The sequence below is a fragment of the Pogona vitticeps genome, chromosome 6 (genome assembly GCF_051106095.1).
Source record: "Pogona vitticeps strain Pit_001003342236 chromosome 6, PviZW2.1, whole genome shotgun sequence".
Taxonomy (NCBI): domain Eukaryota; kingdom Metazoa; phylum Chordata; class Lepidosauria; order Squamata; family Agamidae; genus Pogona; species Pogona vitticeps.
In genome coordinates, this window is record NC_135788.1 from 39,138,806 (window position 1) to 39,164,837 (window position 26,032).

The 26,032-nt window shown below is 40.6% G+C and overlaps 1 protein-coding gene across 3 annotated transcripts in view; it reads right to left on the reverse strand.

Moving 5' to 3' along the window:
* The window catches only part of TBC1D5 (TBC1 domain family member 5), a 370,039-nt gene that overhangs the window by 182,093 nt on the left and 161,914 nt on the right, over positions 1–26,032 (reverse strand). For all 3 annotated transcript variants that reach the window (XM_020807289.3, XM_020807270.3, XM_078377254.1), the window contains one exon: positions 1,196–1,262. In XM_020807289.3, the coding sequence (XP_020662948.3) occupies positions 1,196–1,262 (67 nt within the window). The remainder of the gene's footprint in view (positions 1–1,195; positions 1,263–26,032) is intronic.

The following is a 26,032-nucleotide window of genomic DNA, read 5'->3' on the forward strand; positions in this document are numbered from 1 at the left end:
AACTTTTGCCCTACTTCGTTTTGAACTCCAAAGCCAAACTTACCTGTTGTTCCTTTTATCTCTTGATTCCCTACTTTAGCATTCCAATCCCCTATAATGAGAAGAATATGTTTCTTTGGTGTCAGTTCTAGAAGGTGTTGTAAGTCTTCATAGATTTGGTTAATTTCAGCTTCTTCTGCATTGGTGGTTGGTGCATAAACTTGGATTACTGTGATGTTGAAAGGTCTGCCTTGGATTAGTATTGAAATTATTCTATCATTTTTGAGATTGTATCCCAGTACAGCTTTTCCTACTCTTTTGTTAACTATGAAGGCTACTCCATTTCTTCTGTGAGATTCTTGCTCACAATAGTAGATATGACAATCGTCTGAACTGTATTCGCCCATTCCCATCCACCTTAGTTCACTGATGCCCAGGATGTCAATGTTTATTCTTGCCATCTCCTGTTTGACCACATCCAGCTTACCAAGGTTCATAGATCTTACATTCCAGGTTCCTACGCAGTATTTTTCTTTGCAGTATCGGACTTTCCTTTCACATATATACCTACACACAAATTCTATGCATTATCATTGTCAGGTGCTTCTGTATATCAGTTGCTGAATAGCATAAGCAAGTGTAGCTTTATAGGTAATGTTTTGACCAAAATCTAAATAGAATGCTGGACTACCTATGCCTCTAGCCTGGTCTAGGATAGCTCTTATATACTGAACAAGTGCAACCCATGTGTTTCTAAGCTGTGATTTTTTCTAAGCTATGAACTCAAAATGAAAGCTTTCAAATATCCTTCTCATTCACTTTGTTGAAGATTTCACCAAACCAGCAACCACTGAAAATCAATGGGCAAAATCCCACTGTATAATAGTGTAAACTGGGTCTGGTAATGGAAATAAGTTGTTTAAATAAATTAAAATAATCCTATCTACCCCTTTCAGTTTCTGAGGCTCCCTAGGGCTCCTTTTGGCCCTGAGGAGGCTTTTTGTAGCTTTGGAACGGTGGGGGTGGGTGGGCAGTCTTTAACAGTCAAAGATCACTGTTAAAATGACAAGTTAGCTGCTGGCAGGATCAGGAGTACACTGAGTAAAAACCAATTAGGGGGTACACATTTGATAAATGTAATATATATATTATTCTTTTTGCTGTAAGTATGAAAACCTCAGAAAGCTACCCGACATGAAACATGAGAAATTCTCACCTATATGAAAGAAATGTTCCATCAGAATCTGAGGTATGTTGTGTTCTTCCATTCTCATTTGACAAATCTAGAAAAATAAATATGACAGTTTTCAGGACAATCATTAAAATCAAAGATAGTTAATAATTATTTATATTAAAATATATGGAGCATGTTCTGTAAAAGTGTAGCAGGGACTTTTCAGAGGGAAGCAGAAGTAGCCTTTCAGTGTACCTGCAGTTCTCTGGAGTAGACCAGTTACAATTGAAAACGTTCACTGGTGACCTTCACTAAATGATCAAGTTTATACGATTTTATTTATTTAGTATCACTTGTAGGCTACCTTGCTCCTGATGAGTGGACTTGAGGTGGCTCACAATGTGAAAACAAATAAAATTCAAAACTCATTCAAAACAGTTAAATTGTAATACAGTGGTTCCTGTACTTGCGAACTTAATCTGTTCCGGAAAACGTTGGTTAGTTGAAACGTTTGTAAGTAGAAGCACCATTTCCCATAGGAATGCATTGAAAACCCATTACTCCATTCCAGCCAACCCCCCCAATTAAAAATTAAAAATAAAACACTGCAAGCCCCTGGGGCTGCAGAAAACAAAACAAATAAAAAAGAAGCATAACCCCACCAGCCCAATCCCACCCTGCAAAAGCCACCCAAAACAGTTTTTTAAAAGCAGCACCTTACCTCTACCACTGCGACTGCCGCTGCCAGGAGGCCTCCTGGGCTTCAGCTGCCGCTGCCAGGCCAGGGCTTCTCCATCACTGCCACAGGCTTTCCCGGGGTTCGCCGCAAGCGCTGCCTTTCTCCCCCGCTGCGCAGCTTCTCTGCCACCATGGAAGGCTTTCCTGGAGCTTGCCCCAATCGCTGCCTTTCTCCGCCGCCATCCTCTGCCAGGCCAGGGTTTCTGCACCGCCGACGCGGGCTTTCCTGGGGTGGTAGACTGGCCCTACGGGAAAGCCTGCGCTGGCAACGTGGAAACCCTGGCCTGGCAGTGGATGGCGGCGGAGAAAGATGGCGATTTTTTGCTGCACAGGAAAGTCTTCCATGACAGTGGAGAACCTGCTCTGTGGCAGAGAAAGGCAGTGATTGGGACGAACCCCAGGAAAGCCTGCGGAGGCTGCGCTGGAAGTCCGATAGTCTGAGCCCAGCCGGGAAGGTCTGGCAGCTCACCTCCCGGCAGCGGTAGCACCAGTGTTGGAAGCCCGGGAGGCTGAGCCTCCCTTTTCCTAACCATTACGGCGAAAGGGCTACAAAGAAGCAGCCTCTTCGCCACCAGCGGTTTGAATTTCCCACTGTTTTCCCCTGTCTTTTTCGTTTGTTTCTTGAAGTTCCGGCCGCAAATAGAAGCAAAATTTTGCGGCTGGAGCTGTTCGTAAATTGGATCGTTCGTAGGTAGGGACGTTCGTAAGTAGAGGGTCCACTGTAGTATGTAATTAAAATACATCAAATGATTTAAAACACTTAAAACTTTAAAAGAAAACTTGCTTAGCTAAAAATAGCATCCAGGGGCTTGTTTATGTTAATTAAAAGCCTGGTGAAGAGGTAGGTATTCAACTGTTGGCAGAAGGAGAAAAGGAAGAGGGCTAACGTAAGTTCCAGAGGGAGAGTATTCCGCAGCCTGGGAGCAGCCATAAAAGGCCCTTTCTATTATCTCCTTCAAGTGTGGCTCATTATGAACAGCCATATAAAGCTTTAGTTTTCCTCTAAGTTCTTAAATTCCCAGCTACACCTAATGATAACACAGAAGTGATTTCACTGGTAAATAGCCAGAGTGTTGAAATTCACCTAGAAATTACATAATTCATTGAAAAGCCTCCTCCACAGCAATTCATTGCCACTGTATCTTTTAGAAAGCAACTTATTATATTGCTCATTGCATTACTCTTTAATTCTTCCCAACTTTTCTACTACTTACACAACTAAAAAGCTAGGAATGATAAGAATATAGCACAATACTTGAAAAATTTCACTGAAGTGACTAAAAATCACTTAAAATTCTGTTAAACACTATGCTTTGAATGCAAGCTCTGATGTGTAGCCTACTGGTGCTTTCTTTAAAAAGTAATAAGTAACATAACAATTAAAGTAGCACTTTAAAAATGTTTGCTGTTAATGTCAACATACAGTATATTCATTTGATTTTTAATTTTACAATTTTTTTTACAGTAACATTCCAAATTTTGAGTGACAGACTAAATGAGGGCTTACAATCAAGGTTAATCCAGACATCAGGATTAAGTGACACATGCCTTAAATTGCATCCCATTTGGACTACTGTGATATGTTCTTGATGAGTTTTTCTTTGAAAATTATTGGAAACACTGGCTGGTCCCAGCTAATGCTGTCGGACTGCTGACATGGAGCACATGAATGTCTAGATACATATATTCTATTGGCTACTAATCTGTTTCCAGGAACAAACTACCCCATAAACCATTGTACAAATACAGGACTGGTTATTTGAAATAATATATTATTTTTCATATTCTCTTTTGTTGAAGAATCTCTGTGGGTTTTGAGACATTTGAAAGAGGCTCTACTTCCAGTCTTGCTGTCCTTGGAATCCCATGTTGAGGAGATACAATAGGTGGCTTTTCTTGTGCACTTTGTAAGGCTCTAGAAGTTCTTATCAATACAGATTATGTTGCCTTCCCCCTATTGTCCTGCCAGCAAAAACCAACCTTTTTCAGACAGGACTTTAGCATTCTTAATACTGTATTTTAAATGTATTATTCATTTATATTGTATTTATTTTATTTGAATTTTATAACAAGATGTAAATTAAATAAATAAATCACATGGAGAAAAAAGTCAAGAAAGAAGTGATATTTATTCTTGAAGAAATATAATATGAAAAAATAAATAAGTGGCCTCCAATTAGACATCTATATATGGCCACTCCTTTTAACTCTATATACAGTGGTGCCTCGCTTGACGACAATAATCCGTTCCAGCAAAATCGCTGTAGAATGAAATCGTCGTCAAGTGAAAGTAAAAAGCCCATTGAAATGCATTGAAAACCGCTCAATGCATTCCAATGGGCGAAATACCTCAGCATCCAGCGAAGATCCTCCATAGGGCGGCCATTTTCCGATGCCTGTGCAGCAAAAAATCCATTCTGAACACAGCGAGGAGCTGGCGGCCATTTTGAAAACTCAACAATCAGCTGTTTTTGATCATCGGGAAGCAAAAAATCGGTTCCCGAAGCAGGGAAACGTTCATCGTAAAGCGAATTTTCCCTATCTAAATATCGTTTTGCGATCGCAAAAACCTCATCATACAGCGGATTCGTCATACGAGGTAATCATTAAGCACGGCACCACTGTCATGGTTGAAATGTTTTTTTCAGACTGACATGAAACAAAACTGGGATTTGGCTTTCAATGATAAAACACTTTGCAATTCTTCTATGTTTCACAGACAAAAAATAAAAGGTATTTTTGACTAATCATCAACAACTGTATTAGATCATGTTTACATGGTTAATGCTTGGCAATGATTAATCATGATAGTTTCTGTTCTAAAGACATTAAATTGTATACCAAATCATGTACACTTTTAAAAAGGCATAATTTGTAATCTCAGAGAGGGGAAAAAAATAAGAGAAGAAATTGCTTACATTATGAAGTTGTAAATTATGATAAGATATTTTAAAAATACCACATACTTTTATTTTAACATATTTAAAGCTTAATAATTTAATGATTTATTCATTTTTAATTTATACTTTCAAAACACTCTGAGATGCCACTGGAGATCATAACAGTGGTCTTGGTTAAGTCAAATAATAATTAGAGCTTTCACTTTAAAGATAAGATTATTTTTAATTATTGAGTGAAGTACTTGAGGTACCATACTTATATAATTACACTACTCATTAAACGGTTATTGAAAGCTGAAATGTAATTTTAATGACAGCTACCTATTTTTCTTTGCACACTTTGTAGATGACAGATCAGTCAAGAATACTGGTTTGCTCAAAATTTTCTGCAGCTGCAGCAGAGCTTTCAGGTGTAGAACAATTAGGATGTGCTTATTTTAAAACTTTTTTAAAAAAATGTTCTCTCAATTAAGTAGTATTTTTATAAGGCGCAGAAATAGCAAGGGAAATAAATAGGCATCAAAGATTGTCTCATAAGTGGATATTCCTCCCTCCCACCCTAATTTTCAAAGATAGTAGACATAATGTTCCGATATGGTGCTAATATAGACTACTCTTGAATCCAAGCCTCTAGAAGAAATCTGCTAGGGATCACAAGACAGGGTGTAAATTTAATTTACTAGAATCTGGACAACAAAATGGTATAATACAGCATAGAAGGTCATTCCAATAATTAACAATAATAAAACTAACAGAGAGATTTCACTCAAAATAGATCTTCCACAGAAAACTAAGAAAACATCTACAGTAAAAATGCAGATGCTAGATATGAGAAGCAGTATTATGCAATTATTCTGATTATTTAGAAATTTATTGATGTAATATTAAAATGACACTTGATGAAACAGTTTAACACAGAAAACACCTGCAGATTTCTAATTTCATTCTTTATAAAATGTTTTTGCATTGTTTCAAAAGAATACAATACAAATCAAACTTTTCTTTCTAGCTGTAAAAACCAAACAGAGAATTTATTTTGTTACCAGCATTAAAGGAAAGATTTTTTTTGAGTTTGATGTACAGAGAAAAGACATTAAAGTTTAGAGAAGGGAGCAATTGCTTTGTTCCCTCAGTCCCTAGTTGAAATTAATTATAGCAAATGTTTATGAAAACATCTGTTCCATACAGTTATAAATTCTTAATTTTAGCATGGACAATTTCAGGTTCCTCCTATTTTGAAGCAGTATAGTCTGAGGACTGCAGAGTTAACAGAGAATAGATAATTTGTATGTCAGTGGATTGCAAACATTAAATCTCCAATGTTTTGAATATTTCTGTAAAACAAACCCTACACAAAATGCTCTTTTAAAAAGCTACAGAAAATCTTATAAACCTCCATTTGCTAAAACTGATGATAAAATTAAAAATGTTTAAATTTATGATTTTTAAAAAAAGCGATTTACTTGTAAAATGCAGCTTTTAATAAATTATGTTCCCTACACTTATTTGACGGATTTGACTTGGAACATCGATAGATATGCAGTTGTTAAATATGTAACTTGATATTACCTTTACATGACAACAGAGGGTGCTAGAGTTTAAGTTCAATAAGAGTCTGTGCCATAAGCAGGCCTTCTAGACTTTTTACATAACACCCTTGCAACTACAGTGTTAAATTCAATTTACACCAACTAAGCTTTTAAAATGATTAAATGGAGCAAGCTTGAAGCAGTGTATGGAGAAACTGAATATAATGCCTTTAGCTAAAGAATTAAGTGCAGTGCACTTCTGATATTTATAAAATAATTATTAGGCTGCAAAAATTGAAGTACATTACACTCTGAGGAAGTTGTTGAAGTTTTCCAAAGTAAAAATGCAAAATATACTCCAGCATTTTTGAAAGAAAAAAATCAGTTACGTGATTACAGCGATGCAGTCTATAAGGCAAAGACGTTGCTGTTGAAATGTAAATAATAGCTGCACAAGAGTGCAGCAATGAACTTTTGCTGGCAGAGCCAATCAATATTCTATAAGGCAATTTTAAAATGGGGGCAGCTCAAACAAAATGTTATAACTTATAAACTGAGCTTTGGATGAGGACCAAATTTTTCACCACTGTAGCAGACAGTCTGCTCTTGCTCAGTACATTTGGTGACACTTGGAACAAGGGTTTTCATTTTATGATTATTTAAAAGTAAAGTTATCTCCTGTTCAGAAAAAGGGAATCCTCAGCAACCCCAGATTTAAAATAGTTCACATAAATTTAAAAGAACAATCTTCCTTAACTTGAAAGAAAATTGTTGGTCTCACCCGCTTTTCTTTATTTGGAAAGAATCCAGGCCATCGAGGCTAAAATGTTAGTCCTCAAAAAAGGCCTTTCAAACTGATTTATCATCCTGTGCACGCACGGAACAGGCTTGCCAGCAAGATATTATGTGCCATGAAATACTTGTCATGTGTGGTGTCTATATGTGTTAATGATCTCCAAAATGTCCTATTATTAACAATTCTGCTCAGATATTGCAAACTAATAACATTCCATTATAGGTCTTCCTACTGTCACCCCCCTTTTCGCAGCAATATTGTCTTTTTCAGTCAGTTCTGTCTGCTCATTATATGTGCATGGCAGGATAGCCTCAGTTTATTCATTTTTGCTCTAGCAATGTTCAGACTTGTTTGAGCACCCATTTTTTGCCTTTCTGGTGGTCTGAGCTATCTGTAAAGCTCTCCTCTGACACCGCATTTCAAATGAGTTAATTTTTAACCCTGTCTATCTTCACTGTTTTTATTTCGCACAGTATGGATAATTTTGACCTTGGTTTCCAGTGATAATCTTTCCCAGATTCCATCTCTCCCTTTTTTTTATTTCGAAAAGCGAGGGAAAATCTTTTGAAAAACATGCACACAACATGTTTGTAGAGTTTTTGGTCTAATATAGCTTTTCTTCCTCACCTTGTCTAGTCCAAGGAAAGGGTTTGGATATTGGAACATAGATTTCTAATCTGCATTCTGCGGTGTGGGCATGGCAACATTAGCTTACCTGAGAGGTTAAAGTGTGCATGTTTCTCAATTGTATGTGTTGCACTTACTCACACTTTTAGATTGCCATTTCATTAAGTCCAAAAACAGTCCTTCAAAAGATTTTGGCACAGAGGGACTACAGCCATATCCCAGCAACCATATTACAGATCATGTACACATCTACTGTCATCCCCTAAAAACTGGTTAATTTTACATGAGGGATATTTCTGTTGCAATTTCTGTGTAGTGTATGTATACTTCAATTTAAGTTTTAAAAAGCCAGATAATTCTTCAAAAAACCTCTGATTTATAAATGTATGATATTGTGCTTCTGTATCCATGATTCAAAACGTCAAGAAATAAGCTGAAACTGCTGCACAATACTGACTCCATGTTGCCTGCAGGAGAAAAAGTGCCAAGTTCTACATAGGAAAGGATAGACTGAACACTGACAATACCAATGGCAGCAGTCAAGATGGCCTACAGGATGCCCTCTTCTGATCACTACCATTCACACTTGTTGAAGAACAGCCCTGACAATTACTTTGTGTTTGGATGAGAAGTGGTTTTCTGATGAAAAAAAGAATAAGGTTCTGGGATTTTCCCTTGTTTGGTGTTTCTTTAATACAGCTCTGTATTAAATATAATTAGTCCTAGAAAAAGAAATCACTGTAACTCCATGTTGCACAGGTCAGAAGCAAGAGATCTGTATGTAATGGAATCATGAAATGTGTGAATCGTGAAGGCAGGTGGGCTCATAATTTAACTTTCCCAGATGGAGGGCTGACAGCACCGGCTAAGGTTCCATGGTGTGTTTGCTTCTCACCAAACCCTTGTTTGCCCTGGCCCTTTGATATAGTAAAGATGTTCTGCTCTCAAGATTTGCCTATGAAAGCTCAGGGAACGAAGTGATATGTACATGGCAATATTACTCAGATCAGAATAAAAATCTTTAGCAGCATAGGCTTTCACTGAAAAATCTTGTTAACACCAGACTGAACTGCTCAGGATCTCCTATATCACAAATTCACTTCTAATTTACATTATGTATATTATAAAGAGGACCTTCTTAAATGAACAGTGCAAAGAAACAGAGGAAAATAATAGAAAGGGAAAATCCAGAGATCTATTCAAGAAAATTGGAGATATTAAAGGAACATTTTGTGCAAATATTTATTTATTTGTTTGTTTGTTTATTTATTTATTTATTAAATGTATACCCGGCCCATCTTGACACAAGTCTACTCTGGGCGGCTAACAATAAAAATGGAATTTAAAAAGTATAATCAAATAAAAAGCAACAATAGTAATATGGTTCAAGATGGGGAAAAATAAAAATAAACAATTGATGACAGAAGGGAAAGCCTAAAGAGGCAGGTCTTAAGTTTGCTCTTAAAAACACCCAGTAAGGGAGCAAGACAGATCACTGAGGGCAGACTGTTCCAAAGGCAAGGGGCCACTGCCGAGAAGGCCCGGTTTCTTGTTCTTTCTCCCCGGGCCTCCCTTGGCGTTAGGCCCCTCAGTCGCCCTTCCTGGCTAGAACGAGTGATTCAGGTAGATCTAGGTGGGAGGAGGCATGATTAGGGATGTGGTGGCGCTGTGGGCTAAACCGCAGAAGCCTGTGCTGCAGGGTCAGAAGACCAAGCAGTCATAAGATCGAATCCACGCGACGGAGTGAGCGCCCGTCGCTTGTCCCAGCTCCCGCCAACCTAGCGGTTCAAAAGCATGCAAATGCAAGTAGATCAATAGGGACCACCTTGGTGGGAAGGTAACAGCGTTCCGTGTCTAAGTCGCACTGGCCATGTGACCACGGAAGATTGTCTTCGGACAAACGCTGGCTCTATGGCTTGGAAACGGGGATGAGCACCACCCCGTAGAGTCGAACACGACTGGACAAAAATTGTCAAGGGGAACCTTTACCTTCATCTTTATGTCATGATTAACCCTTTGAAATTAATGCGGAAATGAACAGGCAACCAATGAAAGGCAGTCAGAGTGGGGGAAATAGGCTGATATTTTCTCGTCCCACTAAGAAATCTGGCCGCTGCATTCTGCACCATTTGAAGCGTCTGCATCAGTCTGAAAGGTAGCCCCACATACAGTGCATTGCAGTAGTCTAATCTCAAGATTACAAGTGCATGGACCAAAGTGGGGAGTGCCCCAACATCAAGATAGGGACACAACTGGGCAATATGCCACAAATGGAAATAGGCGGAGGGGACCACTGATGCCACCTCGGTTTCCATGGTGACTGCCAGATCCTGATGAACCCCTAAGCTGTGAACCTCACTCTTCACGGTGAGAGTCATTCCCCCCAAAGAGAGGGAGTTTCCCAAACCACTAACGGAGGGGCCACCCATCCTAAAGTCCGCCGTCTTGTCCGGGTTCAGCCTCAGTCCATTTGCCTGCATCCATTGCAGTACAGCCTCCAGGCAGCGCTGAAGGGATGGAACGGCATCCACTGTGGTTGGAGAAAAGGAGATGTAGAGCTGGGTGTCATCAGCGTACTGATGGCAAGATGCCCCACACCCCCTGATGACCTTGCCCAGCGGCCTCATGTAGATATTAAACAGCATTGGGGAGATAATCGAGCCCTGCTGAACCCCACAATTGAGGCTCCACGGGGCCGAAACCCTCTCGCCAAGCAGTACTCTGAGGACAGTCCTCCAAGAAGGAATGGAGCCAGGCAAGTGCCAGACCACAGATTCCCAGCTCGGAGAGCTTCCCCAGGAGGATACCATGGTGGACGGTATCAAAGGTGGCTGAGATATCGAGGACCAACAAAGACATTTTGCCTATGTCATTCTCCCTCAACAGGTTATCAAACAGGGCGACCAATGCTGTTTCCGTACCATGGTGCAGTGTGAATTCCAACTGGAATGGATCCAGGGCATTGGTTTCATCCAAAAGAGCCTGAAGCTGTTCAGCCACCACCCTCTCTGTCACTTTGCTAAGGAAAGAAACATTGGTGACGGGCCTATAATTGCTAATGTTGTCCACCACCAAACTTGATTTCTTCCTAATGGGCCTAATTAGTGTCTCTTTGAGGTATGGTATCACTCCTGGAGATACCCATTAATTATTGCTGTGGCCCATTCAGTTGTTGTAGGCCTGGCTGCTTTGATTAGGCAGGCCGGGCAAGAGGAAAGGGAGGAGGAGGAGGCACGACTGTGGTCAAGCGCTTTGTCCATCATATCTGGTGTCACAGGCTGAAAGAGATCAAGTCTCATCAGGCATGACAGAGCACTGGACATCTATACTTGATCTACTGTATTTAAAAAAGGAAAGAGCTCCCAACGGATCGCCTCAAGTTCAGATTTTTAAAATGCTGCAAATTGGTCAGGTGAAATTGGTCAGGCCCATCACTTAGACCAATTCCGGATAGATCGTGAACTATATGGAAAAGTTCTGCCTGCTGATTTGAAGCTTCGCTTATCTGGACAGAGAAGTGAGCTTGACTGGCAGCCCTCACCTTAGTAAGGTAGTGGTTAGTCGCGATCCTGTCAGCTTTCTGATTATAATCTGTTGGGTTCCATCTCCAATTGCACTCTAGCCTTCTCCTGTTTTGCTTCATAGCTCACAGCTTCTGGTTAAACCAGGGCTCTGGCCAAACTCTGCAATGCAGAGGAAGTTTAGGAGCGATCATGTCAACAGTCCTGGCGGCGGCAGCAAGCCAACCATCAACTAGAGCCTTGACAGGAGTGCCAGTTAGATCAGCCGGAATCCCTCTCATGGAATTCTGGAATCCTATAGGATCCAGTAGCCTTCGAGGGTGGACCATTAAAATAGGTATTTGCTCCCAGCTGGGCTGGAGAGCCACTGAGAGGTTACATTTTATTAGGTGGTGATCTGACCATGACAAAGGAACTGACACGTCAGTTACCATCAGACCACACTGACTCCACCCAGTGGGGCCACTGTAATAATCAATGGGTCTTTCCTTGAGGGCAGGTTCCCATCTGCCCTCAAGAAGACACTCATTAGGCCCATTAGGAAGAAACCAAGTTTGGCGGCGGACGAAATTGGCAACTATAGGCTCGTCGCCAATGTTTCTTTCTTAAGCAAGGTGGTTGAGAGGGTGGTGGCCGACCAGCTTCAGGCGCACTTGGATGAAACAGATGTCCTGGATCCATTTCAGTCAGGCTTCAGGCTGCGACATGGTACAGAAACGGCATTGGTCGCCCTGTGTGATGACCTACTGAGGGAGGCTGACAGGGGCAAAATGTTTCTGTTGGTCCTCCCTGACATCTCGGCGGCCTTTGATACCATTGACCATGGTATCCTCCTGGGGAGGCTCTCTGAGCTGGGAATTGGTGGCCTCGCATTGGCCTGGCTCCATTCCTTCTTGGAGGACCGCCCCCAGAGAGTACAACTTGGGGAGTGTGTTTCGGCCCCGTGGAGTCTCCATTGTGGGGTTCCACAGGGGTTGATTATCTCCCCAATGCTGTTTAACATCTATATGAGGCTGCTGGGTAGGGTCATCAGGGAGTATGGAGGATTGTGTCATCATACGCTGATGACACCCAGCTCTACATCTCCTTTTCACCTACCGCAGGAGATGCCGTTCTGTCCCTCCAGCGCTGCCTGGGGACCGTACTGCAGTGTTTGCTCCCATCTTGTGAAATGTGTTTTACTATGTAGTAACTGTTTTTATATATATTTCTGTGTGTTTTTTGCTGTAAGCTGCCTAGAATGGCCTTAACCGACCAGATAGGCGGGATATAAAATAAGTAAGTAAGTAAATAAGTAAGTAAGTCAGTCAGTGAGTCAGTCAATCAATCAATCAATCAATCAATCAATCAATCAATCAATCAGTTTAGAAATACTTATAGACTTTATTCTGTAATTAGGTGTAATGTTCCTGGAACACTTGTAGTAAATGTGTCATTCTGCCCCTATAGTATATTTGCTCTTTCAGTTGTGCAAAGTCGCAGCAGCTTCTTGGTTCTCATCAAATAAACCATTATTCTGTAATTCTCTGTGTTAATTTTCTTTTTCCATGTAACAATTCTGTGCTATAAATTCAGGCTGTGATCCAGGGCACAATCTATATATACAGCCAAATTATTTTAAATCTCACTTGCAAAAACTAGTCCTTCAGTTCTTGTAGACAGTTATTTTAGAATATCTTGATTTTAAAAGGTAGTACGCAATTTTTGCATAAGCTTTTTTCATGAAAATTGTAGATACCTTCCACATGGGTTTCAGAATCAATAATTCTGATGATTAAATGAGCAAAAACTCTGAACTTAAAATGCTAAGATAATCACTTGAGCACCCAATTCCTCCATCAGCATTTCTGTTAATTTTTCCTCTATAATATGGAGAGTCTCTGCACAGTTTGGAATCTTTAAAAAACATGATTCCAAATCTTTTGCAGAGCATGCATGGGTAGAGGAAGCTATCTTCTTCAGAAGGTCTGTGAGAAAGGGAGTGATGGAGATGCATGAGGAGGGATGGACATAGTGCATGCCCTTTAGTTGAGATTGTGGGATTTTAATTGAATTTGTTGTTATACAATTTCAGATTTCTAACTGTATTATTTTCTTTATTATAACTTAAATGTTGTCATACCATTGTTAGCTTAATCTTATTTAGTTTAATTGAATTATTTGCATTTATGAATGTTCATGCGTTTTTGACCATAGAAGTATTGTGTTTTGTGAAATTCCATAAAAATCTGGAGAAATTTGTTCAGATTTTGAAAGTGAAGACAGAAACTTGACACAATGAGGAATCCTGTACACAGAAGTGTTGGACAGGTATTCTGGGTAGTGATGGAAACCGATTGAAAGAATTCAGTAAGAATGAAATCTATGTAAGGTGAGTCAGACTATTCCAAGTGGTTATATTTGAGGTTTTTCTACATGGCAGCAAAACAGCAACCACAGGCAGCAATTTAATTTGCCAAGATCTGTTTTGAATTAGCAAAAGACAGTTCATATACCACTAGTTTTATATATGAATTTAGAATGAGAGGTAATTATCTGTACCTGTTAGAATATAATGTGGATCTATTTTTAGTACAGTGGTGCCTCGCACAACGAGTGCCCCGTAGAGCGATGAATTCGCTCTACGGGGATTTTTTTTTATCGCTAATGCGATCGCAGAGCGACGGCCCCAATGGGCGAAAATCGCAGAGCGAAGGTCGGTAAGCGGTTTGCTTACCAACCTCCACTTTGCGACCCGCCGATCAGCTGTTCCACGGCTACAAAATGGCCGCCGGAAGCCCCAAAATGGCCACGCGCAGCGTTTTTGCGCCCTCGTTAACGGGGGGAGGGCGCGAAAATGGCTGCCGGCCATAGAGGAACATCGCTGTACGGTGAGTAAATCAGCCGAGTGGAACGCATTAAACTAAGTTTAATGCATTCCAATGGCTTTTTTCTTTCCGCACAGCGATGTTTCACACAGCGAGGGTTAATCCGGAACGGATTAACCTCGCTGTGCGAGGCACCATTGTATTAGGTGAATGAACCCATGTGAGCCTCTGCCTATGTGCTCGCACTTTCCTGGTCCTGTGATTGGAGCATGAAGAACCCTCAACACATTAAGCTTCTGTTCAGTTGCAAAATTCTATCTTGCTGGATTAAAGAAGTTATTGGTGGATAAAGACATTTTCTATACATTAATGTGAAAACCTTGTTTTGGACATTTCTAACTTCTAATGAGTTAGAAATGCAAGGAGCTCTTTATAATATTTGTTGTTGTTCTCTAGTTGTTAAGTTGTGTCTGACTCTTTGTGACCCCATGGACCAGAAAACACCAGGCACTCCTGCCTTCCACTGCCTCCCGGAGTTGGGTCAAATTCATGTTGGTAGCTTCAATGACATTGTCCAACCACCTCATCCTCTGCCATCCCCTACTGCTCTTGCTTTCACACTTTCCCAATGTCAGGATCTTTTCCAGGGAATCTTCTCTTCTCATGAGATGGCCAAAGTTTTGGAGCCTCAGCTTCAGGATCTGTCCTTCCAGTGAGCACTGAGGGTTGATTTCCTTCAAAATGGATAAGTTTGTTCTCTTTGCAGTCCAGGGGATTCTCAAGAGTCTCCTCCAGCACCACAATTCAAAAGCATCAATTCTTCAGTGGTCAGCTTTCTTTATGGTTCAGCTCTCACTTCCATACATCACTACAGGAAAAACCATAGCTTTGACTATGCAGACCTTTGTTGGCAAGGTGATGTCTCTGCTTTTTAAGATGCTGTTGAGGTTCCTCATCGCTTTCCTCCCAAGAAGCAGGCGTCTTCTGATTTCGTGGCTGCTGTCACCATCTGCAGTGCTCATGGAGCCCAAGAAGGTAAAATCTGTCACTGCCTCCATATCTTCCCCTTTTATTTCCCAGGAGGTAATGGGACCAGTAACCATGATCTTAGTTTTCTTGATGTTGAGCTTCAGACCGTTTTTTGCACTCTCCTCTTTCACCCTCATTACAAGGTTCCTGAATTCCTCCTCACTTTCTGCCATCAGAGTGGTATCATCTGCATTTCGGAAGTTGTTGATATTTCTTCCGGCAATCTTAATTCCGGTTTGGGATTCCTCCAGTCCAGCCTTTCGCATGATGTATTCTGCATATAAGTGAAATAAACAGGGGGACAATATACAGCCTTGTCATACTCCTTTCCCAATTTTGAACCAATTGTTCCATATCCAGTTCTAACTGTTGCTTCCTGTCCCACATATAGATTTCTCATTAGATAGAGAAGGTGGTCAGGCACTCCCATTTCTTTAAGAACTTGCCATAGTTTGCTGTGGTCCACACAGTCAAAGGCTTTTGCGTACTCACTGAAGCAGAAGTAAGTACAGTGGTGCCTCGCATAACGTTTGCTTCGTTTAACTTTTTTTGGCTTAATGTTTATTTTTTCAGAGTCAGATTGTGCTTCATATAACGTTTTTCCCTATGGGCGATTTTCGCATAGCGTTTTTGGGACCATGCTTCGCTTAACGTTTTTTGTTTTAGGTCCCCTGCTTCACTTAACGATGTTCATTTTTTCAATTACAAAAGTGTCTTAACATGTTGAAAAACAGTTTTAAATGCTTGGAATCATTAGTGCACCTTCTAAAATGTGTGCATACTTAATTTGGCGTTGATCTAACTTTTCGTTAATTTTTTGTGAATTTTTGTTTTTTGGCCCATAGGAACCAATGGACCTGTCAAAATCTGACAGCTCCATGCTTTCCTATGGGGGAGAAAACAATTTACAAAAAATTAACGAAAGTTCAGATCAACGCCAAATCAGGTTTGCACACAACTTAGGGGGTCCTCTAACGAACCCAAGAATTTAGAACAGTTGCTGAGTCTTCATTAATTTTTTGTGAATTTTTTCTTCCCCCATAGGAAATAATGGAGCTGTCAGATTTTGACAGCTGTCAAAAGTTGGGGGGAAAAAATTCACCATTAATTAATGAAAAGTCAGATCAAAGCCAAATTAACTTTTGCATCTGTTTTAGAGGGTGCAGAAGCTAATCCAAGCATTTAAAACCATTTTTGACCCTTTTATAACACACTTAATTTTGCAAAAATTGACTTCGCAAAGCCATTGAAATGTATTGAGTCAGCTACAATACATTCCAATGGAGGATACATTGTATCGTATAACGATGTTTCCTATGGGTTTTTTCGCTTAAGGACGGCAATCCGTGCCTATTGGAACGGATTAACCGGTTTCCAATGCATCTCTATGGGAAATGGTGTTTCGCATAACGATGTTTCGCATAACGTTTTTTTTGGAACCAATTAAAAACGTTATGCGAGGCACCACTGTATTTTTATGGATCTCTCTGGCTTTCTCCATAATTCAGCGCATGTTAGTAATTTGGTCTCTAGTTCCTCTGCCCCTTCGAAATCCAGCTTGTACTTCTGGGAATTCTTGGTCCACATACTGCTGAAGCCTACCTTGTAGGATTTTGAGCATAACCTTGCTAGCGTGTGAAATGAGTGCAATTGTACGGTAGTTGTGTGTGACTGAGTGAGTGAATAATTTGGAACACCAACATAAAATATGTTTGTAAGACATTTATTATCATTCAGCATGTATCTTCCAAACCTGCCTCACTCTAAAACAGCATAATACTTGTGTCAATAATAAAGCAATGTCAAGTGTTACAATCAGCCCTGCAATATCCAAAATTATAACTCTGTACTTGTAGCAATTCTTGTGTTAAAATAGATGGACAGAGGATGGGAACATCAGTGTTAACATTAACTAGAAAATTAAACTGCTTACAGTGATCTTTTTAGCAGATAGTACAAAATTAATTTATTATGCTGAAAATAGTTAGAAATGTACTACTGACAGGTTACTTTCAAAATAAAACTCAAAAAATAAATACCCGAGTACTTGAAAATAAAACCCTAAAAGTCCAGATATGCTCCAATTCTGAATTACTGTACTCTTCCAGTAACTAATTATACACAAAGAATGCTTTGCTATGTTTACTCATGAAGATGAAATACAGAAATTTCATTCAAAAGTACTATCTGTTTAAGTTCAAAAGATATTTGTTATCATAAATATTTCTGACAGATTGGACAGAACACCCCTTATTCCTTATACTATTCTGCTAGGGGAAAATATCATTCATGTCTATCAATTTGTCTAAGGAAGAAGCAAGAAAATATGCTACTAAACCCTTGATGCTATTTGGTACCAGCCACTCACCATAGAAGATAGATTTTCTTCTGAAAAACGATATGATACAGTGATGGTCATGGGAAGGTTTTTAAAGAACCCATGTACTAAAATTAGCAGCCACTCACAGTTGGATTTAAGTGAAAATGCAAACAGAACTTCCAAATTTGGCCTTTATATAAACTTATGAATGACAACAATATTTCAGTTTACTTAAAAACGAGTCAATACAAATAATGCTGTTCTAGATGGACTAATGATCTGAAATTGTGTAAGACAGCTTCTTACATTCCTAGGTTTAGTATTGATGCAGAGAACCATGCCTACATTTTTATGCAGAAAATTACAGTGGAGCTTTCCAGAATATTTTGGAACTAACAACACAGGGAATAAGAAAGTAAAGTAGAAAGAAACCTCATGCTCCTTCTGTATGCCAGGAGCTCCTAAAGAATAGTAGAGGGTAACTCCCAGAATCAGTACTTATATACTTTTTCAGAGCATGCACCTGTTGATTCAGCAATCTCTGCCATCCAACTTCTCATGTGTTTAGATGAGTAAATTGATATAAAAAACCAGGTATCAAAGGATAGCAGAGTCAGGTATCAAAGTGTAATAACTGCTAGGATGGTCAATTCTGAATATGCCTTATCATTTTTCAGACTTCTCACACCAGAATGCATAAACAACCTGGTGCCTTCCCAAGTGACCCTAGTAATTCAGCTGGGGAAGACTAGTTTCAATCAGCAAAACTGGCAGGACCACCAGCAGCCATATATGGACATTAAAAAACTGCCTCCTGTCCTGAAAGACTTCCCCACAACAAAAGGGATCCCTAGAGAGCCTTGAAACCTGGTCGCAGCCGGAAGCAGAAAGTTTTAATGAGCAATTTTTAAAAAGTGTGCTGTAGGCTGCAATAATCGTCAAAGTAGCTTCAAACTTTCTTAACAAAAAGATGATGAGGAGAGGAAAAATTAATTTGTGTTTAATCTTCTCAGGTTTGTTCAAAACGTCCAGAAGAAACACCACTAATCTTCCATCAAAGAGGAATATATGCCCTGTTCTAAGTACCAATTGACTGCAATGTACAGTGGTGCCTCGCTTAGCAATGTTAATCCGTGCAGCAAAAATCACTGCTATGCGATTTCATCGCTAAGCAATTTTAAAAGCCCATAGAAATGCATTAAAATGCATTTAATGCATTTCTATGGGCTTAAAATCTCACCTTATGCAAAAATCCTCCATGGGGTGGCCATTTTCGGTGCCTCTAAAGCGAGACAAAACAGCGGGTGGCCATTTTGGAACCGCCGATCAGCTGTGCGAAAATGGGGCCTTTGGGATGATCGCGGGGGAGCGCTCCCCTGCGATCATCCCAAAGGCCCCATTTTCGCACAGCTGATCGGCGGGGCCATTGGGATGATCGCGGTGGAGCGCTCCCCTGCGATCATCGTAAAGCGAATTTTCCCCATAGGGGCCATTGCAAAGCGATCGCTCTTGAGATGGCAAAAAGTCCATCGCAAAGCGATTTCGTCATAAAATGGAGCGATCGCTATGCGAGGCACCACTGTATGTGTATTCGCTTAGCTTAAACATTACTACTTCTGGATAGCTCAGTGGTTTAGGTATCTGGCTGTGGAGCCAGAAGCTGGGAGTTCAACTCCCCCCGAGCCTTCTTGACAGGGCTTGACTTGATGATCCATAGAGTCTCTTCCAACTTTGCAGTTCTATGCTTATTATGTTATATTTCTATTTTGTCCCTTCAGCCTAGCTGCCCACAACAATGTACATTGTACTCCTCTCCTTTTCATACACAGGAGATCAGTCAGTAAGCACCACAACTAACTAAATAGTTGAGTACATGTTTCTCCAGTCTTAGTTCAACTTTTTTACCAGCATTCCCTAAAACAAATACACTTAGTTCTGAATATGAAGCATTACTTGTAGTTCTATGACTTCTGTTTAGAACTTCCCCAGCGAATCTTACATTGCAATTAAATGCATGATAATGCAAAAATACATCCTACTAAGTTACTTCCAAGTAAATGGTATAGGATTAAAGTTTCAGAATATTTTTGCTAATTAACATAGAAAAATTGTGATTTCCACAATACAAGAGGAACATGAGATAGCACCATTTGGTGGTAGCTAAGTTAGCAACAAAGACAGAAAGCTGAAAAGAGCCTAACTCAGAAGAGATTGTCAGTGAGATGAGGTGCTGTGTTACATTCTTGGTACATGATGTTAAGGAAATACACTGACTGGGAGAAAAGAAATAACTGACTGGGACATGAAAATGGACAAGGTATAAATTAAAGGTGGTTTTTCATTTTGACATGAAAGAAATGAACATGAAAGAGGATCTTTTTTTCAGTTCTTTCATTAACTCCTGAAAGAGACCTCCAAAACATGAATGATTTGCATTAACAAAGAAGGATACACAAATGTTTTGTATTTTTTCACATTTCCATCTTTCATCTACCATTTCCTCTACCATTTTTGGTCAACCTTTCTTCCATCTTTTGTATGTGATTTTTTTATCCTTTGTGATTCTTCTTTCACCCTTTGTATGTCAGATCGCCTTATAGAATTTTCATCCTATAGTTTGTAAACGCTATTGTACAGATGTAGCAGTATGTTCTTTCTTTTACCCACTCCATGTCAAATCACCTAGGTAATGTGGCCAATGAGGGCTGTCAAGAGCCAGAACATCTTAGGGGGCAGATGTTCTGGAACCCCTAAGGAGTGTTTTTTTCTGCTTGCCGTCTAACATGCTTGTGCCAATTTCTTTGGATTAGTGCCTTGCTGGGATAACTGTTTAAATATTCCCCTCCTAATTTCTTTGAGGTTCCCTCATCTCCCCCCCCCCCGCACTTTTTGGACCTTTCCTTTCTTGGCATATTTTTGCTGTTGCTGATTTTTGGAGCAGTTTTAAGGGCTCTTTGTGTGTGTGTGTGTGTGTGTGTGTGTGTGTGTGTGTGTGTGTGTGTGTGTGTGTGTGTGTGTGTGTGTGTGTGTGTGTGTGTGTGTGTGTGTGTGTGTGTGTGTGTGTGTGTTTAAATTTCTGGTTTCCCATTCACGTATCTTATCATTCCAAAAGCCCCAAGGAACTTGTAAGAAGCTTTCCCTTTCACATAAAACAAAAGGACTGGTGCATGAAAAATACAAAAAGCAAAAGAGGCACGCCCCCCAAAAAAGAACCCAAAAATTGCCACGTAAAACGAATTCAGGAAGAATGAAAAGTTACCATATTTTATCATCAGAAAAGAAAATATTAAGAATATGTTAAAGTTGAAAAAAGTCGAAGGATGTAAAAATTGTGAACGACTTGCCTATTTAACCACAATGGACAAATGGGAAGTAGATTTTTTATTAAGAATGAGAAAGAACTTACTAAATGTAGGAGTAGCATCAGTGAAACTGTAGATTATGGATTTTTTCCAGGGATGCTTTAGACCAGTGGTCAGGGAACAGGGGTAAATTACCCCAAATGGGGTAAAAATAAAATCCTGGGGGTAATGAGGATGTGATCCTAACCCCCTTCCCTCCTCCTCCTCCTCTGCTGCCCAGAGGGGGAGTCCTCGGCAGCCCCCTTCCCACCCCCTTCTCTGGCCCGGCTGCAAACGAACCACGGTGGATGGCTGCCAGTGATGGGCTCTGGCCGGCAGTGTACGGCAGCCGAGGCGGAGATGGGGCTGGCCATGGTGGAGGGCAAGGACGGGGTGAGTGGCTGGAGCGCTGCAGCCAGAAGGAGCCTCTCCTTTCAGTGCCTGGAGAGGTGGATCGCAGTGGAGGGGGGAAGGCATGGCCATGATGGCGGCCTGGGCCAGGCTCAGCCTCTTGCTGCTGGGCCACAACCCCACGCCCTGTCCCTTTTGGAGCCTGTCAGGTGACAGCAGCGCTCGCCCAGCTGCGCGGCTTCCTTCGGTGATGCCTCCACACCGGCTGGTTGGGACTAGAAGAGCCTATTGTCCTCTGTGCAGCAGCTGTGGTGGCTCCATGATGGCAAGGCCTGTGATCACCCAAGCGAGCAGCTGCCAGAGTTGGTGCCGGAGCGAGAGGCAGCATTGGGTGCCCCCGGAGGCCAAGCCACTTGCTGCTCTTCGAGAGCCGCCCAGGAGATGCCCAGCAGCGGAGAAAGGGAACCACCCCCATGGGGCCAAGGACTGAGCACAGCCTCGCCAGGCGCCGGCAGCAGAGGAGTAGGAGGCGGCCTGGGCAGCAAGACTTCAGCGGCAGCGCTCTACTGGCCATGTGTGACCGAGATCCTTCCTTTCAAATCAAGGGGGTAATGTCAGCATATATAAATTTTTTAGGGGGTAAAAGGTAAAAAAGTTCCCTGACCCCTGCTTTAGACATTAGATATCTTTCATCCGGGCAATAAATAGGCTAGACTACATGGCCCAGAGAGTGTTTTCCAATGTAATGATTATTTGAAGTGATCCATGTACAAAGGTTATGCAAAATAGTTTACTTCTGAAAATACAGTTGAACAATTTGACCAGCAAAGTCTCATAAGAGGAAACTTTGAAAATTTGTAGTAAAGAAATTCCTTTCATTGCTAACAAGATATAAAGACAGCAAAGGTATATATTAAAATTTTCTTTTAGTCTAAATTTAACTAGCTATAGTTTCCTTATGTATTACTATGAACCCAACAGAAAGTAAATATTTACTTATATTAGCCTGCTCTGTGGCATCTACAGGTCACCTCTGGCACCTCTGTCTGAAAAGTGACTGAAAAGTGACGGAGACAAACCTTCATTTTTTTCCATCCCCATCATAAAAAACCCTGTATGCCACCATCCTCTACTTCACCTAAAAAATGGAGGTCTCTGAGGCATTTTTCCCTGCCAATTTTAATTTCTATCTGTGAGAAAGTTCCCTTAAGCTTCTTCTAACAACTAGTGGACATGGCTTCATAAAATTTAATGCTGTTCATTAACCCCAAGCACTTAACTTTGCACAGTAATGTCAGGCATCTGACTTTACAGTGCAGGAGAAATGCAACTGGGAACTGTTTTGAGATATATAAATTACAAATTATCTATTTAGCGTAAAGGCAGAACAATCAATGGATAAATCAACATTATTTTATAGAAGTGGAAGCAGAATTTTGACACTTGCAATTTAAGCCTACCTTTCCACACAAAATTGTGCTGAAATTATATAAATTAAGTTGTCAATGATTTGAATAAGAACTCAGGTTAGAGTAAAGCCTCCTACCCAAAATATATAGTTAATGTAGAATATACTGTTTAAACTTATTTATTTTATTTAAATATAATGGGAATCTTTTTCCCCCTTCAAATTTGAACTACTGAAATTTGATAGATTTTTTTTTCCAAAACAAGGTTTTTCAAAGAATAAGAAATATTATCCTATATTAACTCTGCTTTGTATAGACCATAAATTGACATTTTGTAGAGTTTTAAATCGGGCTGACCACAGAACACAGGAAAGGTCCATGACAGAGTAGAAACGTTAACTATCACCCCTTAGAAAGCTAGTAAAAAAGAATATCCTTCTAACATATAAATAGCTGGAATGGGGAAGAGCAATCTCTTCCATCTTCCTCCACAGTTAACATGGAAAATATGTAAACTGGAAAAAAGGGTGAGATAAATACTGTATTTTTCGCTCCATAAGATGCACCTGACTATAAGATGCACCTAATTTTTAGAGGAAGAAAACAGGAAAAAAATATCCTGAACCAAATAATGTAATCAAATATTTAATAAACTATTTAAAAATGGGACTGTATAGCTTGCCCAAGGCCACCCAGGCTGGCTCTTCTTTCAGGAGGTCCAGTGGGGGAATCAAACTCTCCACTTCTGGCTCTTCAGTCAGAAATCTAATTCACTGAGCTTGGTGGGAGCCTCCAACGAGCCTTCCTGAATTTCTTTGGCATTTCTCTTGCTGTATGTTCTCCCCTGGACTGCTAGAGAGACCAACAAGGGGGTCCCAGATCAAATCAATCATGAACTTTCTCTGGATGCAAACATGTTGAAACCAAGGCTGTCCTACTTTGGCCACATCCTGAGAAGTCAAGAATCTCTGGGAAAGAAAATCATGATGGGAAAGATTTATTCATGGGGTTCATTCAACCTCCTGAGTTCCACTGCAATGGAAGACAGCATCCTGACACCTCCACTACTCCTCTGCAGCCCTGGGACAGACTCACAATTGAAAGCTCTCTTAAACTGCTCTCCACATCCTTGGCACTTAAAACTGGTGACTGGGGGTGGGACAAGAAACATTTTTTTAAAAAAGGAAAAAAGGGCTATGAGTGTGATTAACTACAATATGAGAGTTGTTTTCAAACAAAGTGTATTAGACATCAGACCACATAGCTGACCTGTCACCTGAAAGATCTATGAATTTGTTAGCAAAGACTAAAACTCAATTTCAGCAGGAAAAATAGTTGTCTTTGAAAAATGATTTATGTGAGGCCTTCACTCATCTTTGTTTTCAACAAACAGATAGGACAATGCAACAAAAGACCTCATCTATGTAGGACAGCCAAAGTAGAAGATTTTGCCTTCTATTATTGGCAACTACATGCCCGTATTAAAGATTATTTAGCCCCTTTCCTTGACAGTATGAAAGGAACAAGTTGAATTTCCTATGGCAATGCAAATGCAGGAGCAAGTGATACCTTTACTTCACCATTAATTAATTAATTTTTAAAAAAAAAACAGCAAGCTTTTGGAGATAAATCATCTTCTTCCAAGACTGTGCATCAAGTTCTTTCTTATAGCCTGACTGTCCCTTGTTTCAAGAGACAGGCCATAAATTTGAAACCACGAGCTTAGGAAAAACTTGAAACCAACTTGCATGCTGCAGCCCTTAACAACTAAGAAGCAAACATGGCCTCAATATCATCCCAGCCATGTGGATCTGGGACTTTAATAATAGCACGTAAGTTTGGAATGACCCACAAGAACTTGACACACAGCCTTGAAGAAGATTAATCATCAAAAGCTTGCTGTTTGTTGTTTGCTTTATATTCTTAATAGCTGAATAAAGGCATCACCTTTTCCTGCATTTGTATCATTTCAATTTGCTGACCATGCAACCTTTTCCTGATTTTTCTCTAGGGCAAGTGTCCAAACAATTTGGGGCGTTGTCTTCGCTGATAAAGCAGCCTCTCTGAGGAAGAAGGAAAAAGCATCTGTTTAAATGAGCCATGCAATGTTTTTATCCCTAGTTAGGTTTAACTGGAAGGACAGAAGCCTATTTTATTATGACGAAACTGAACAACTAAAGTGCATATCTAACTTGAGTATTTTATAATTGCAACCCTTTGCAAGCTGAATGTTTGCTGTTGCTTTTGTTATTAGCCTGTGGAATAGTCTGAAGGCTTCTTCAACAAAGAATCTACTAATACAACTATTTTTAAAAAAGAGGTCTTATTAGAAGAAATAACACCCTACAATATTTTGGGGAACCCCTCCCTGCCTACATGGGGGTCAACTTTCTCCCTTCCTAGTCTCTCAGACTAGGGGGGGTCCTTCTTCTTCCCAACCCTCCTCCCTCTCCCCACTGCCTCCGTGTCCCACTAAAACCTTGGGGCGGGCTTACCTGCAGGTTCCCTTTCAAGGATCAATTGCGGGGGGTGGAGAGGAGGGAAAAGAAAGGCAATCCTTAAATCCTGGAAAGGGGACACAGCCTTTGGAGGTGTCGAATCTGCGTTTCCCTTTGGATGATGAAAAAAGTGGAACAGGAGAGGACTCTTTTGGGTGCACCCCCTCTCCTGGTTTCTTTCCCCTCCGCTTTAGGAATTCCAACTCAGCAGTATTAACCCTTAGTTGCCCACATTGAGTCTCTGGCTTTCCCAAAAGAAGGCTAAAGGAAACATGTACAGCTTATTCTTTTTCCTTTTTTGGCTTCTCAGGTCCTGGGATGTGTTTCTCTCTGCTGGTTTTGCAAGAAGGGCTCCATGACTGCCCTGAACAGCATGGACAGACCCCGCAGCAGAAGGCAGGAGCCCTGGAAATTCTAATGGCCTCCTTGCCAGGCTCTTTTTTGTAATGGTTGCTGCTGGGGCCACTGAGCTGGCCTCCCTCCTCCCTCTGCCCAAGCCCCTCCCACCCCTTCAGACAGAAGCTTCCACGACTTTGAGCCTCCACAGGTCTGAGACACCATTACCAGCAGCAATGGATTTTCAAACCAAGGCAAGTCCACTCCCCCCCCCTTTTTTGTAAGGGCTGCAGCTGTTTCCCTGCGGGACCCCTGTTTTACAGTATTCACTCCATAAGACGCACACACTTCCCCCCATTTTCCCCCCTGAACTACCTTGCTCACACCTGTTTTGAAATACTGCATATAATTTCTGGACATCATAGGAAACCAAGCAAGTTTTTACATATTGTTACAGTACATTGGTCTTTGGATACAAGGCAGACTAGGCATTTTGAAGGAAACATAAGCTGGATTCTCTTTACTTAAGGCAAATGGAGATATAAAAACTAAACAGTTAAAAAGTGTTGATCTTCAGGTTGATCAATCCCTTCACAGTGAGGACTAGTTATGCCATTTTTTTTTAAAAGCAGAAGCAATAAAGCAGTGGAAAATTTTCTGCAGTAGCACTAGTTCAA